Source organism: Filicampus tigris, chromosome 15, assembly GCF_054856515.1.
Source record: "Filicampus tigris isolate MCC_2025a chromosome 15, RoL_Ftig_1.0, whole genome shotgun sequence".
In the NCBI taxonomy this organism is placed as follows: Eukaryota; Metazoa; Chordata; class Actinopteri; order Syngnathiformes; family Syngnathidae; genus Filicampus; species Filicampus tigris.
In genome coordinates, this window is record NC_141231.1 from 1,109,622 (window position 1) to 1,125,000 (window position 15,379).

General features: G+C 38.9%; 1 protein-coding gene across 1 annotated transcript; it reads right to left on the reverse strand.

The window, feature by feature from the left end:
- Nucleotides 1-708: 708 nt before the first annotated feature.
- Nucleotides 709-14,953, reverse strand: derl2 (derlin 2). Its single transcript, XM_086053887.1, has 7 exons — nt 14,697-14,953; nt 12,721-12,786; nt 10,103-10,176; nt 5,323-5,416; nt 2,718-2,913; nt 2,547-2,637; nt 709-1,678 (listed from the first exon to the last, which is right to left on the reverse strand). The coding sequence occupies exons 1-7, from the start codon at nt 14,787-14,789 to the stop codon at nt 1,570-1,572; spliced, it is 723 nt and encodes a 240-aa protein (XP_085910013.1). The 5' UTR covers nt 14,790-14,953; the 3' UTR covers nt 709-1,569.
- Nucleotides 14,954-15,379: the final 426 nt, after the last annotated feature.

Below are 15,379 nucleotides of genomic sequence, written 5' to 3' on the forward strand. Positions count from 1 at the left end.
GACATTATAAGTGACATAAGCGTTTTAGAAATTACTGTCTCCACTTACTTGTCACTTCAAGACGCGTGTGTGTCTATCAATTTTGCTTGTCAAAAAATGGCATTCCTGGGGCAATTCTTTACAGATTGCTCCAAAATGGATTGATATTATTGAATATAAATGCCAATTACAGTTTCCTGGGCAAAAAAAAAAAGTTTGTGAAATATGTACTACCTTGACAACAGAGGCCTTTATGGGATGACAAAATAAGTTCATTTATTTATTATATATATTAAAATTAACCGGACAATTAATATGTAATTAAAAATTTTTTCAGTCAAATATCATAATTGCTCTCCAAAAATCAATATCGGCCGGGCCAGAGTCTTAAGCGACAGCAAAATATACGGTTTGGTAAAGGCAGCACAGATTTGGCAGCGAAACTCAGTTGTTAAACCCACAAATGCAGGTTTCTTAAACGGATACTTTATTAATTTTGCCATTTTCAGCAGTAAAAAGTTAATATTTTGTCTATAATGAATTTGATAACTTCATTATAGTACAACTAACACCTTTAAAAATGCATTTTGCCACTTGCTGTCGACTGAAAATGACATCACGTGCTGCTCAGTCAATTCATTATAGACAAAATATTAACTTTTTAATGATGAAAATTGCTACATTAGTAAAGAATCCCTTTTAAAAATAACAAATGAAATAAAGAGGGTGTCCAAGTATAGAATTTATTGGCAAGAGGTACTGTACAACAGAAAGATAATATAGCAAACAAAAAGTTCAGAATTTTTTTTTTTCTTTTCTTTCTCAGCCCTTGTGTATGTTGTGAAATCTTGATTACCTAGCATCGGTTAACGTAACTTCCATCAATAAATATCAATTAAAGTTCCAGTGTTTATACAGTGATTGGATTAATAACCCCCCACCCCCACCCCACTCCAACTGTATGCTAAGATATCTTTGCCTATGATTATTTCTGTCGGCTGGTTAAGGAAGTCTGAAGTATTTTTGGAATCAGACATTTTGTTACCTCAATAGTCTATCAAATTTCAATGTATATGATAGATGACGAATTAAGATGACATATGCGAGCAAGAAATATTTAATTTAAAAGAAAAAAACTATCACATACATGACTGTACAATTTGTACAGTATTGTGAAAATAAAAAACAGAAAGTAAAACAATAGCATCAAGCAAAACAAGAAACCAGAGTCAACCAGAAGCTGTGAATTTACTGTGTTGAACAGACTTAGAAAAAAGTTCAACTTTTGACTTCACCCTTATAGTCAAAATAATTGAAAGCATGAACTTAATTGCCCACAAACAGAGGAAAGAGGAAAACAGGACTCTCCAGAGAAAGGGACTGGCATAGCAAATTGGTAGGATAATTTGAATCCACTTTAAAAAACTAAAAAAAAAAAATAACAAATGGATTTCTCAAGATGAGTTCTACTTTCTTTTTTTTTTTTTTTTTTGGCATTGTCCACCCATGAATAAAAAAACACTCATATCAATACATCTCATCACTCTGGTGGAACATTTCTGGAAGATACTTGACAACATCAGATAATCGTTAACCTCCAAGGTGTGGTGGTCCCTCTCCCCAAGCAAAGCCTCCTGGGCGATCCTCAGGCAATGGATTATAATTGGCATCATCGTCAGGAGTGTCAAACAGCATCTTTCTGGTGGTGTGGGGTTACAGGGGTAGGGATAAAAGATATCCAGATAAAACATTATTCCAGACTCAAAGTGACTTTGTTTTATCGATCATATATCACGTTAGTTGTTAGTTTGCCACTACACTGTCACAACGGACTTGAATGTGTGAAATGTAAACTTTCACCTTGAAGAGTATTTCATGAACATATTGACATTCAATTTAAATGGCTCGAAAGTGAAGTGTTTTGGGGAAAAAAAGTGACATAGTAAATAATGTCCAGTCTTGTGCGATCTGGAGTACATTGATGATCAAACTCTGGGCTTACTCACTATTTATGTTTCAGTGCTGTAACCTTCAATTGTTGCTTGATTGTGGGACTTAGCCTTTATGTAATGTGGGCCAATTGTGGTATTTTATTCATTTATTTATAACAAGAAGTTGGTCAAAGAGTTGGGCATTTGGGAAAGGTGACGGTACAACAAGCCTCCAAAAAAATGGGAAAATCTAAAACCAAAACAAGGTAGTTTTCTAGCTCTACCCCTAAAATGCTATAATAAATGAATTTTGAAAATGTTATGATTTTCACTATTTTGCAATTATGTCACCTTGAAGGAAATACAAAGGGTGAGTTTGTCAGCTAATAGCTGAGGTTAGATGTCTCTGGTTCACTGTATTTATTTTTGTTCCACACTATACAGAGAACCAGGTCACACTCATGCAGACATGCAAGGAGAGATGTCAGCAAACAGTGCTGCACCTATTAAGCTGAGGTTGGAAGGGGTTTGATGCCTTGCTCAAGGGGACCTTGAAAGTAGTCACAAAGCAGACTAGCATCTTTTGGGAGAAATCCATTTCTGGTGCTTAAATGGCAAAAAAGTTTAACGGCTCACATAATCGATGGAGTCTTCAGCCATCTTCCACCACCTGGCTGGTTGGGGAAGACGTCTTCCAAGAAGAAGTATACATGACCAACAGCAATACCTTGGAAAGGCAAAATGACATTTCAACAATAAGAGACAACAGTCACCTCACAGTATGTTGCAGAAGATTGTTATAAATACCTAACAGATCTATAATGATGGAATTGCCCAGCAGAAGGGAAAATCCCATCAGCACCCACGGCAGGAAGGGTGCCTGGAAATTCAAAAGGCCAAAGAAATTCATGCGAACATTTGGATTTCTTCGACTCCATATATACACCAACATTATTGTGAAAGCTTGGCCCAGGAACACCAAACTCACAAAAGTTCCAAATATCTGAAATCACGTTAAAGAACCTGAAAAAAATATAAACGTTAAACTAGTTAATACCTAATTATTTAATACCTAGTGATCTCAATAGCTACATTATGTTTACACAGAGAGGGGCGTAATGTAAGGAGGAAGCGTTTTAAAACGAGGGTCGAGGACAGACGGGGTCGGAGGATGATATTTTTTTGGGAATAATAAGGACTGAGGGACGATGACGCAAGGTTGCCCAGGTCGCGGACTGAGGACGGACCGGCAAAATTGGGTAAAGTGCGCAGCTCTGTGTTGACATATGATGTGTTATAAGAGCCATGAACCTCCCATATTATTCTCATCTCGTCATAATAAAATCTTCAGTAAGTTTTTAGTAAATCACAGACTCAAATGGTCAAATTGATCTAAAAAGCAATGCACCATTATGTAGCCCTGGGCAAGCAGCTGAGCTAACAAATAGCATTTTAAATATGATGCTCAAAAATGAAGGAATGAGTTTAGAAATGTAGTGCGTGTGCATGGTGCGCGCCAGTGTCATCGTGTGCGCTGAGAGGGTGAGAGAAGTGCACAATTGCGCACGCGCAGTTTAGAGAGAATATTGTCGATATTACGGTGCGCGCGCCCGCAGTGTCCAAAGCACGCACGCTCTACAAGCAGCGCAGCCTATACGGCAGCCAGCCTCCAGCAGTCAGGAGAGTAGGGCTATTAGCCGACTAATCATGACGTCATCGACGTCCTCGTTTTCATAGCAGCACGGTGGTGATAAACGAGCATCTAAAAAGTGGCTGATGCCTGATTTTACTTCTGACATTGGGACAGTTGTTTCTGGAATCTAGCTGTAGTTGGCAAACACAGGCAACGTGTGTGTCTGATGGAAGGACGATGTCCTGTGTGGTACGCTAACATATTGTAGTCTATTGTGGATTATGGAGGCATTAATCAGTGAATTCAGGGTGATTAAAAACCAAAACACAGTTATCGTATACCCACGATTCACATCGAACAGCAAGAACATATGTGCTGCCACACAATCACTTGCGACTACGCACAGTGTTGCATTTACGCAGAGCTGATACCGCCTATGTGACGGACTAGTCGGAAGGCCATTTTTTCCGTCTATGTGAGGCTTCAATAGTGAGCAGCGAGTCTTCCGCGTCCCATTGGCCGCGGCCAAGGCTTTTTGACAGCTTTTGGGTCCTAAAAGGAGACAATTTTAGTCCGGCCGCGGTGAGGCTTCCATGTAATGGTGAGTCTGTTGTTTCAAATATTGAATGAATGAATAATATTTTTAAAAAATAGATCTTTAGATTATTTTAGAGGGGTGCATTTTAGTGCTGACATAGTTTTTACATATCTATTATACAAGTGCCTATGTTCGCCCAATTCAAGTGTCCCTTTAAGTCCATTTTATTGTCCAGTGAGCGAATTTTGACGAGGAAGAATGACATATCGTTGGCTTCCAGCCATCCGGCAGATCTACCCTGTTTTTGTTGTCGCGAACAACGTTTTCTTTGGCCAGGGTACCACTCCATTTGTAGGAGCTGCAGTATGCCGAGAGTACTATTCAATGTAGTTGAAATAGTTGCCGTTGATATAGTTTGTCTGAGCTACGTATACTTCACACGTTAATAGCATTGAGATGGGGGCTCAAAAGACACTACCCCAAGGGGCGCCTCCATCTAGGCAACCTTTTTGAGGTCAAGCACTATAGAAACTGGATGGACAGATGGATGGAGAGTTAATAAAAAAAAGAACCGTTTTTGTGAGAGTTTAGGTGCCAAATAGTCAGCTTTCACAGAACAAACAAATTCTGATTGTTAATAAGGTGTGACGGAGTAGCCAAATCAGTTGTGAGTGTCTACTAGCTGATATCAGATGGCCAGACAGCAACTGTGTTCTTAAAGTGGAAGTCAACCCAAACATATATTTTTGAAAAATATATTCTCTGCAAGCCCACTAGTTGAAACAAGGCATTCTGATAAATATTATGTTTGTGGAATAAGAGTTAATCCACCCGTTTTTAGCCATCTCTGGGGGCGGCCATTTTGTCACTTCTGTCGACTGAAAATGACATCACAACTGCTCAGGGCTCAGGTAACGACCAATCACGGCTGACCTGTTTTCTGAAGCTGAGCCGTGATTGGTCATTACCTGAGCCCTGAGCAGTTGTGATGTCATTTTCAGTCAACAGAAGTGACAAAATGGCCAAAAGGGACTTGAATATTATTTCCAAAAGTTATATGAAATCTTTCTTTAAGAAATACAGTATTATGTGGTTATTATGTTTTGAAAGTTTAAACTGTTAAATTAAAAAAAAAAGTTCAAATAAAAAAATTATAATTATATTATATTATAACATTGTAAAATACACTGAATTGACCCCTGGAAAAAGGTTCCCCGCCCAAATTTCAATGAAAAGGATACAGTCATCAGAAATCCACCAAAGAGGAACATGAAAACAAAGTCACCTGTTCGCCCCCTGAAAGAACCCTCCTCCAGCATACGACAGTATCTGTATCTAAAAACAAATTGTTGAGGAAGTGGACAACATTTCTTAAAGCTCTCACTAAATGCATAGAAAACTATTTGAGGGTGGTGATTATTGCTTGATGTCATCTAGTGACTTCATCTAGGCGCCTGTGAGTTGGCAGCTCTGCTCACTTTCTCTTTTATTTGTATTTTTCCACCTTTTTTTATCATTTAATGTTGGTTTTGCTTCGAGTTAACCCGTTTTCGACTGTTTTCAGCATTTTGGCCATGACACTGGTTGGCAGAGAATATCAGCACTTGTGTGCAACTGCTATTCATCGGATGACTTTTTACAACAGCATTGTTAACTTTCTCCTCTATACTTTCCACCATTGATTCTTTTCCGTCATGCTAAAACATTTTGAACAATTACATCATTGTAGTCATAATCGTTTTTTCATCTGAGAATATCGTTTCGCTATGATCCGACAAAATCGAGGGGCTTCACCCCAACATGGAGCTGGCTGACATCCCCTCGGCAAGGAATGCTGGAGTAGTAGTGTTATGGAAAGGGACGAGAGCTGGCCATTAAGTGAAGCGAGAGAGAGGACTAAATGAGACAGGAGATAGGAATCTTTCTTCTGCTATGCGTGAACTTGCCAATGCAGTTGCTTGTTCACATCCAAATTTGAGCTGCGGCAGCTAATGTGAATAACATACAGTCCCCTCCAAAATTATTCAAACTGCAAGGTCAATTACTGTGTTTTTGATGTATTACTGAAATCATTTGCGTTTCAGACAAAAAAAAGTATCAAATTCTAACTTTCATTTCATCTACTGCAGGTGTGTTAAACAACTCAGGACAGAGCGCCTTTTGTTTGAAGCCACCAATTTTTAAGTGAGCAAAAGTATTGTAATGGACATTTAACCATTTAATTAACTTAAAGTGAATGACATGTAATTTTGGTGGCATAACCTTTACTTGCATTCTTCATTTGAAAAGGCTTTTCCAGGCCTTTACTGTCACCTCTTTCAGTTCTTGTTTGTAAAATGCATACTCTATTGGGTTCAGGTACAGTGATTGACTTGGCCAGTCCAAGACCCTCCACTTCCCCCGGTGAAGTCTTTTGTTGTCCTGGCAGTGTGTTTTGGGTCATTATCTTGTTACATGATGCTTGTCCCGATTAGTTTGGATGCATTTTTCTGTTAAATTGCTCGACAAAAAAGTTTTGTAGACTTCACAATTCATTCTGCTGCAATGCTAGAATTCTGAACTTTTGGCTCATATTCATCATTTGATCTGAAACCCAAATGTCGTCAGTGTACAAAAAAAACAAAAAACAAAGGACTGACCTTGTCGTTCCAATGCTTTTGGAGGGGATGGGAAAACACGATGCGACTGCAGAATTAAAATTTCAGCATTCTGGCACACTTTTACTGGTCACCTGAGACATCACTCGCGTTCCTCTCATCTACTAACAGCTTCACGCAAAATGTAGACTATGCAACAAGACGGAAATAAACATTGGACATTTTGCATGCCAAATGCCAATGTGAAGGGAAGTCATCTTGAATACTCAAATGAGAAAATAATATTTTATTACTTCAGTTTGTTTCTTTTCTATTTTACTTTTCAAAATTATTGTTAAAGTATTATCACTAATTATTCTTTCATTGATTGTGATTTATATTCGATCACATGGACAGCACTTTTTACTGCTGCGGTTGTTGTTTAAGTGCTCTTTAAAGTCGAGACGAGTGAGTGCTGCATTGTAGAAAATCTGGCATTTTTATCGAAAAAAAAAAACGTTAAAAGTAATTGACAAGGATGAGCTTTTGAGCTGCCAAAATTAGACTACTGTGACATAAAGAGACTTTATTGTTAGGATTAGGGTGAAAAAATATCTCTTCTGACTCGTCCAAAATGCTAGTTTCTAAACAGAGTGCTCTTCCCGTATTTCAGTCTTCCTTAAACATTCATAAAAACATCCTTAGTTGTCGGTAGTCACTAAGCTGACATTTACAGAGCTGTAATTCCCACTAAACACCCAAATCCCACTTGCACTTTGATTAACTGATGCTCACGCCACGGTGTAGACCTGGGATAGGATTCCATAACCACAAACAATAAAAGCAAGCTAGCGAATACCGGTACATGGATGAATGCTTGAATGAAAAGCAGTTAAATTTCCTGATTGGACACACACCGGAACAACTCAATCATTCCCAAAGTAATTATATCATAGATGGGCACATAGTAAAGGAAGAGCCATAGAAAATTTTAAATCAATTGTATAATGGGTAGGGTTGGGTATCGTTAAAATTTTGATGATTACTAACGATTCTCTATTCCGATTCTTTAAGAAAAAAATAATAATTATGTGGTTTAGGCAAGGGAACTAACCTGTTATTTTTGGGAGATAAAATCATTCGAACTTCTCTGTCCTTTAATTTCAATTAACTTTTTACTGTGTATGAACTTTAATATGAATTTCTCAAAGGGCTATTTTTAACTAGTATAATAATATCAAACCCATGAACTTTGTGTTTTTAGAAGGGGACTTTATTTTTGAGAACCTCAAGAAAATACAATAATGCAGCAGGTACTTAACTTACTGAACACCCATTAATGGGATAACTTGTTGTGTTATTTTTTCTATAGAAAGAAAAAACATACACAAAAGAAGCATTTGAGGGAGACACAAAGAAAATGTCGACGAAAACATGATGTCATATGTGTATACTGTATGTATGCATGCATGCACTGTACTATGCCGTGTATGCCAAGATAAATATTAGCTGGCCATTTGAATTTGTGTTGACCTACTGTTTTATTTCCAGTTTAACTTGGTGGCATAAGAGGTATTTTATTGGTTTACTTAACCAATTCTGACCAGTGTGGTACCAGAATCTCCATTTTCTCGATCGACAACACGCTGTCCAATTTGGAACGTAAACAGCTGAAAAGGTACGTTCCAATGCGGCCACACTCGGTTGTGGAGTCAGCCTCGCTGGAACTTTTTGTTCACTGAACATTGACGCTTGTTCGATGAGGGCTAGCGGCTAGAACGCCCAGAAGGCCGTCATTTGACTTCTTATGCTTTACATTTGACGATGTCACCCAGCCATATCACCTGCTATTTTGGCCAATTTACAAATTAAAGTCATCTACTTGTAGCCAGCAGAGTTGTTTGTCAAATATCACCCAGATTTGTTGTTGAATACTTGTTGCAAAAAAAGTTGTAAAAACCCCTGGGCATTCTAGTGTCATTAACTCACTCTCTGGCGTGGCTCTCTGTCTGACAACGCACGTGACTGCTTGGGAGGCAACCCTGAGACTTGAAGATCGACGCAGGCTGGACGCAGAGTAAAGAGCTAATGTTGTTGTGCTAACGCCTTTTGTTTTAACGACCTGAAGCTCATTGTTGCTATTAGCCGTCCCATTATCCTACCTTTAGCCAGGATGGGAAGAGGGGGGCGTAAAGCTCCAATCTGCCTGCTGCTGCTGCAAGCCACCGTCTCTCTTCTGAGAGTTGACACGAGTTTAGCGTCGCTAAATGTCCGAAATATAACTAGTCTGGGTTTGTGTGCGCATTCATGCTCTTGTCCACTTCAGCTTGTGGAAGTAGAGGAGCAATCGCCATGGTATTTTTGATTTTGTGGAGGTGCATGATCATGATGAGATCACGTTTTATGTCAATAAATCCAAACTATTGTGCAGAACACTTTTATACTTTCACAGGTTGAAGTGGACAAGAGTAGTAATGTGCATTTACATTTTGGTGGCAATCGGTCACCGTTTTAGACAACAGAACTGACAAAGCGAGCAATATTACCACGCTTGGCTCCCTCCCGTGATATGGACAGCTGTGACCGAAAAAATAACATAAGCCAAATTTGTTGTAAACCTAATTACAAAAAAAGCCCTTAAATCACTAGAGTCTTTTGAGGTGGGCATTTTAGTACAAATGTCATTTTTACATGCAAACCTATTATATAAGTACTAATGTTAAGCTCACCCAAGTGTCCCTTTAAAGAACTGAAAGGTCAAAGTTCAAGTTAGGCAGCTTGAAGACGTGGCACATGCAATCAATGCTATTCTGTAAATCTGGAAGCATTTTATCATATTTGATTTGCAACCTCCTTTGCATGATATTATTTTATAATGCATGTTGCACTGAGCAGAAGAACGGTCATTTTTTTATACACTTTTGAGCTCCGGCGAATAATGTCCGCAACTCAGGAGCTTGATGCTTGCTCACCTGCTTAGTTAATCGAGGTGTGTATCGTTGCGCACACACATTTATCATTGGTCATTCTTTGTCTGTATTTGGCAGACCTTTGCCGCCCACTGGGCTTCCGTGCATCACGGCAGCGGCTCTGGTGGCCAGGATGGGGCTCTGTGCCACGCACACGCGCATTTTCTATTGGTCCTTCTTCCGCGCAGCAAACACGGCATCTAAATTTAGTACCGACATTTAAAAATCTGAACGATTCTGGGGGACCCGGAATGTCAGTCCCGGTTCTGCTCAGTTCTCAATTATCAATGCCCAACCCCAATTATCGATGACTGCCTGGCGACCAGTTCAGGGTATATCCCGCCTGTTGCCCAATGACAGCTAGCTGGGAAATGCTCCAGCACGCCCGCGACCCGAGTGAGGATAAGCAGTTCAGAAAAAGGATGGCTGTATTATGGGTCTAACAATGCAGTTATACTGAAAACTGAGAAGGATACAAAAATATCATATTGAACAGAAAATTGAAGCCAACTGGACCAAAAAATAGGAAGTTTGTTATTAGTCGCCATACCTATAAAAAAGAAAGGAAAAAGAGATTACACACCACAAACAACACATTGCATACATTTAGTACAATGTTCATCCAAATGAAGATTTGTTAAAGGGAAGTCAACCCCCTAATTGTCTTCACAATAATATGTTCTATGCAAAATATATCAGCCTATTAAAACATCTGAACTTTTCAGGAGTCGAACAGTAGGGCTAATTCTGATCGGCTGTTTTTCCAATCATAACTAAGAAGTGGCGAGAAACCGGGGGAAAAAAACAATAATAAAATCAACTCAAGGGACAGTAACGTCAAACCAAAAATATATTTTTGAATTATGATTACAACAACAGAACAGCAAAGTGTGTTCGGATTCAGAAGAACCCAGATCCTTCCATCAACTGTTTGTGTTTGCGGCTTACCGGACGTCGTACTTACTGCTGTAAAATGTTATTGGATAGTAACATCCACCCATCCATCCATTATTTATACCGCTTGTCCTCACAAGGGTCGCGGGGAGTGCTGGAGCCTATCCCAGCAGTCTTTGGGCAGTAGGCGGGGGACACCCTGAATCGGTTGCCAGCCAATCGCAGGGCACACAGAGACAAACATCCGCACTCACAATCACACCTAGGGGCAATTTAGACAGTCCAATCAACTTACCATGCATGTTTTTGGAATGTGGGAGGAAACCGGAGTACCCGGAGGAAACCCACGCAGGCACGAGGAGAACATGCAAACTCCACACAGGGAGGCCGGAGCCGGGATCGAACCCACGACCTCTGAACTGTGAGGTGGACGTGCTAACCAGTCGACCACCGTGCCACCTGGATAGTAACAGTCAATCAGAATTAGCCGTACTGTCCGACTCCTGATTGGTTAAGAATTGTGGCACAATGATAGCGCCTGTATCGCGAGTGTGAATCAGCGTATTGTACGCGTAGCGGAGAGAAGACGCAAGTGTAAAAACAATCTTACGCGTGCGTGTGGACGCTTTTGTACACGAGAAGCACATTTTTGAACGCACAAAACATACTTCTGTATGCAGTATTTCACATTACATACACGCAAAACACCTTTTTGTACGCGGTTATTTGACATTACGCTGACGTAAATTGTGGCTTCAATCTAACACCATATGCCGTGGCACATTAGTGTGCCGTAAAAGATCATCTTGTGTGCCGCTTGAAATTATCCAATGTCAATTCTTTTGACCACAAATACATATATTTTCTAATAAAAAAAAAACTGTTTTGTTCATTTATTTATGCCAACCACATATAGTAACAGGCAAAGCAATAAAATGTTCTTCCACTAGATGACATTAGGTACATAATGACCCCGTATAGCAACTTTTTGTGAATCATTTGCTAAGTGGTGTGCCGTGAGAGTTTTTCCTATGTGAAATATGTGCCTTGGCTCAATAAAGGTTGAGAAACGCTATTGTAGTGTGAGGTCTTACCCAGTCCAAGACACAGAACGATATTTATCTGGTACTCTGACAGCACGTCCGTCGTGAACGACAAAAAAGGTGTGCAGAAAGCCATTAAAGACCAAGTCAAGTCTAGTTATGTTACTTATCTGTACTGGGGTCCTAAACCAGTGTTCATTCGTATTGCTAGCTAAACTGTAAGGTTGTCTTACCTCTCTGTGGGTTTTTTAATAATGACGAATAAAGTTAGACATTGTCGTTGTTGTGTCTTAATCCCGTGGCGTGCAACCTGCAAACCTTAAATTTTTCCATCCTATTTTTGTCAACGTCATGGACAAAATAATCCATTATTTCAAATCATGTCATCCTCAGAGTTGCTCCGACGTTGTCGGTGTTTATGTTGCCACATCACACTTACAATTGACTCCGTCGGGGTTGCCAGGTTGGCATGAATGAACAAAAAATATATATTTTTTTCTTTCTTTCTTGCTTTCATCCCTAAAAAGGCAAACTGTATTCAAATGCAAATTTAAAACTATAAACAGGATGACTTGTCAAGTCATGAGGTCCAAGTCTAAGTCCAAGTCAAGTTGAGTCACTTAGACACCAAGTCCCAAGTCAAGTCATTCCCGTGTTTTTGGCAAGCAAGTCGCAAGTCCTAAAAATAGCGATTCGAGTCTGACTCGAGTCCCCCATCTCTGCCGTTATGAATTGTCCATATCATGGCTCACTTGTACGAACACACATGCACATCAAATTAAAAGCGTTGCTTTAATAATAAAGTGCCACAAAACTTAGGGCCAGTCAGAGGATATGGACAGGCAGGATGTGGTTCACAGCTGTACTTTGCCTAAGTCTTAAATAGAAGCTTAGTTAAAAAAAATGACCCTTTTTTTTTTAATAGAGTTGTGAAACACTACTTTTAGCTATTTGCCAACATATTGACTAATGTTACATTCTAATTCTTATCTCTTCCATTTTTTAAACAGTGTCAATCAACTCTCACCTTCAGTTGCCATGTTTCAATATGTGTAGAAACACAGTAACTAATAGTTGTGGTTGGTTTGACATAGTTTCTTTCCCTGAAATTAAACAAAGTATGAGTGTGATTATGACAATCAAGTTGGATTACTCACTTGATAATTCCTTAGAATCAAATCTGGATTGAAGTATAGTTGAAAAGGTGTGATGATCTCTAGTTGCTGGAACGAAAAAATAAACATGTCATCAATGAACTTCAGACTTGAACTTGATATCTTAAGACGCATTAATTAATATACATTTCATAGGTCAAATTTTAATCACTAACCCAAATTGTACTGTAATGCAAACAAAAAAGTATGAGTGCTGAATCTGGAGTGTGTAATGGTCCATAGGGGATGAGCAAAAACTCAATATCAATATGAATCGCGACAGACACGTGATCGATATCAATAGAAAATGCCTTCGATAAAATGTTCAATAGGAAAAAAAAAAAGAGAAAGCAAACCCCGACCGCGGCATTGTGCGCGTTGTAGGCACCACACAGCCACCTCCAAACACGAAGAAGCAGTTAAACCAACGAAGAAGAAGCCACTAAACCAACGAAGAAGAAGCATATAAACTAGAGCTGGACGATATGACGATAAATATCGCAAAGACCATAGATTATATCTTATCATGTTGCCTTTTTCTATTATCGTGTTATCATCATTTATCATCTACAGCAGACTGCATGTCATAGTATCTCAGACACAACTTGATTTGGAGATTTCACTTATCAAGCTTATGCCACACCGCTGCCAGCAGGTGGCAGCCTGAACATCAATCACAATACAGTACATAGTTACGCTGTCATTGTATGATACAGCACAAGTCTCCGGCGTTAGTGGCTAGCAGCTGTTATCATTAGCTGGTAGTTCAACAGCTGTTCCTTGGCTTAATTGCTTCTTTTTTTTTTTTTTTAAACTTCTTTTTCTATATTGTGGCCGTAGATGATTTTTCCCTAAACTCATTCAGACCTACCGTTTATTTTAACGAGCTCCCTATCCTGCCATGTGCTGACCGCACTCATTGCTCTCAGACATTTTTGAGAAAAGTACACATTTCGATACAGTCAAAACACTGCGACTGGCCGGTATAACAAAAATCTCTACTTTTGGCCAAATTTATACCGCATAATGCTTGTACCATACACCTCTGTGTGTACAATGCACAATGGCTATTCATGGGAGTTAGACAAGGAGGTTGTCATGCCACATAAGAATAGGCATACACCACACTCCAGAAGCATATTACTTGGGCAATGAGAAGACATGGATACAAAACATAAAATAAAAAAAATAAATAAATAAAACACCCAGCCACAGAAACACATCTGACAGGAAGAGGCCGAGGTGTCCAGTATAAAGACAAATCAGCAGCTGGTATTCCCAGTGCAACAGGTCTAACACTTAATGAGGATATGTAATTGAGAAAGCACTGAGAATGTAATGTGTGCCCTAGTGGTGAGTTCAGATGTATTATATGTTGTTTGGCCATGGCCATAATTCCCCAGTTTACAGTAATTACACCAACAGGTACACTTCCATTCCAAGGCCATGCTATTTGCGTGACAAGTGACAAACTTGTTGCAAATAATAAATAGGTTTTTGGCTCCAGTCATAGCCAAAATAATAATAGAACAGTACTTGGTACAAAGTTTTACTGACGGATAATTACGTTATTATTATTACTACTATTATTATAGTTATTATTATAATAATTATTATTATTATTATGATTATAGAAATAGTATTTTATAGTCACACAAATCACAGTGTCATTTCTGCCCCGTGTGTAAACATTTACATATCTATTACTGCTCAGCAAAGTAAAAAAATCAAAAATTACAATTATCTGTGGCAATGAAAACAATTAAATTCGGATCCATATTTTCCATTATCAGGGGTGTGCGTAAGTTACGCATCAAAGGGTTGGTGCCGTATCTTACTCAAACACACGTCAGCCTACTATGTTTTAATGACGAAGCGGAAAAGCGATATTATACATGACAGCCGTTGGAGCAAGAACAGAAGTTAGGGAAGGTAATATTTCCACTGACAACACAGTCAAGTATAACTAGGTATCTTACCACTGCTGCAGTTGTAAGGACACATGCGGTAGTATATGCCCTCGTCACAAGCGGAATCTGTAAATACTCCTGTTGAAATGTCTGGTAAGCCATTTTGAACAGAACGTACGCATCCGGCACTTCCCCGTCACGCAGTTTTACAGGGAATAGGTTCCTCCAAACATGTGGAATTCCGACGAGTCTTATTTTGTTTTCTTTTCTTTTCTTTTCTTTTCTTTTCTTCTTCTTCTTCTTCTTCTTCTTCTTCTTCTTCTTCTTCTTCTTCTTCTTCTTCTTCTTCTTCTTCTTCTTCTTCTTCTTCTTCTTCTTCTTCTTCTTCTTCTTCTTCTTCTTCTTCTTCTTCTTCTTCTTCTTCTTCTTCTTCTTCTTCTTCTTCTTCTTCTTCTTCTTCTTCTTCTTCTTCTTCTTCTTCTTCTTCTTCTTCTTCTTCTTCTTCTTCTTCTTCTTCTTCTTCTTCTTCTTCTTCTTCTTCTTCTTCTTCTTCTTCTTCTTCTTCTTCTTCTTCTTCTTCTTCTTCTTCTTCTTCTTCTTCTTCTTCTTCTTCTTCTTCTTCTTCTTCTTCTTCTTCTTCTTCTTCTTCTTCTTCTTCTTCTTCTTCTTCTTCTTCTTCTTCTTCTTCTTCTTCTTCTTCTTCTTCTTCTTCTTCTTCTTCACTCCTTTGGCGGTAAGCAAACAACTTTTAA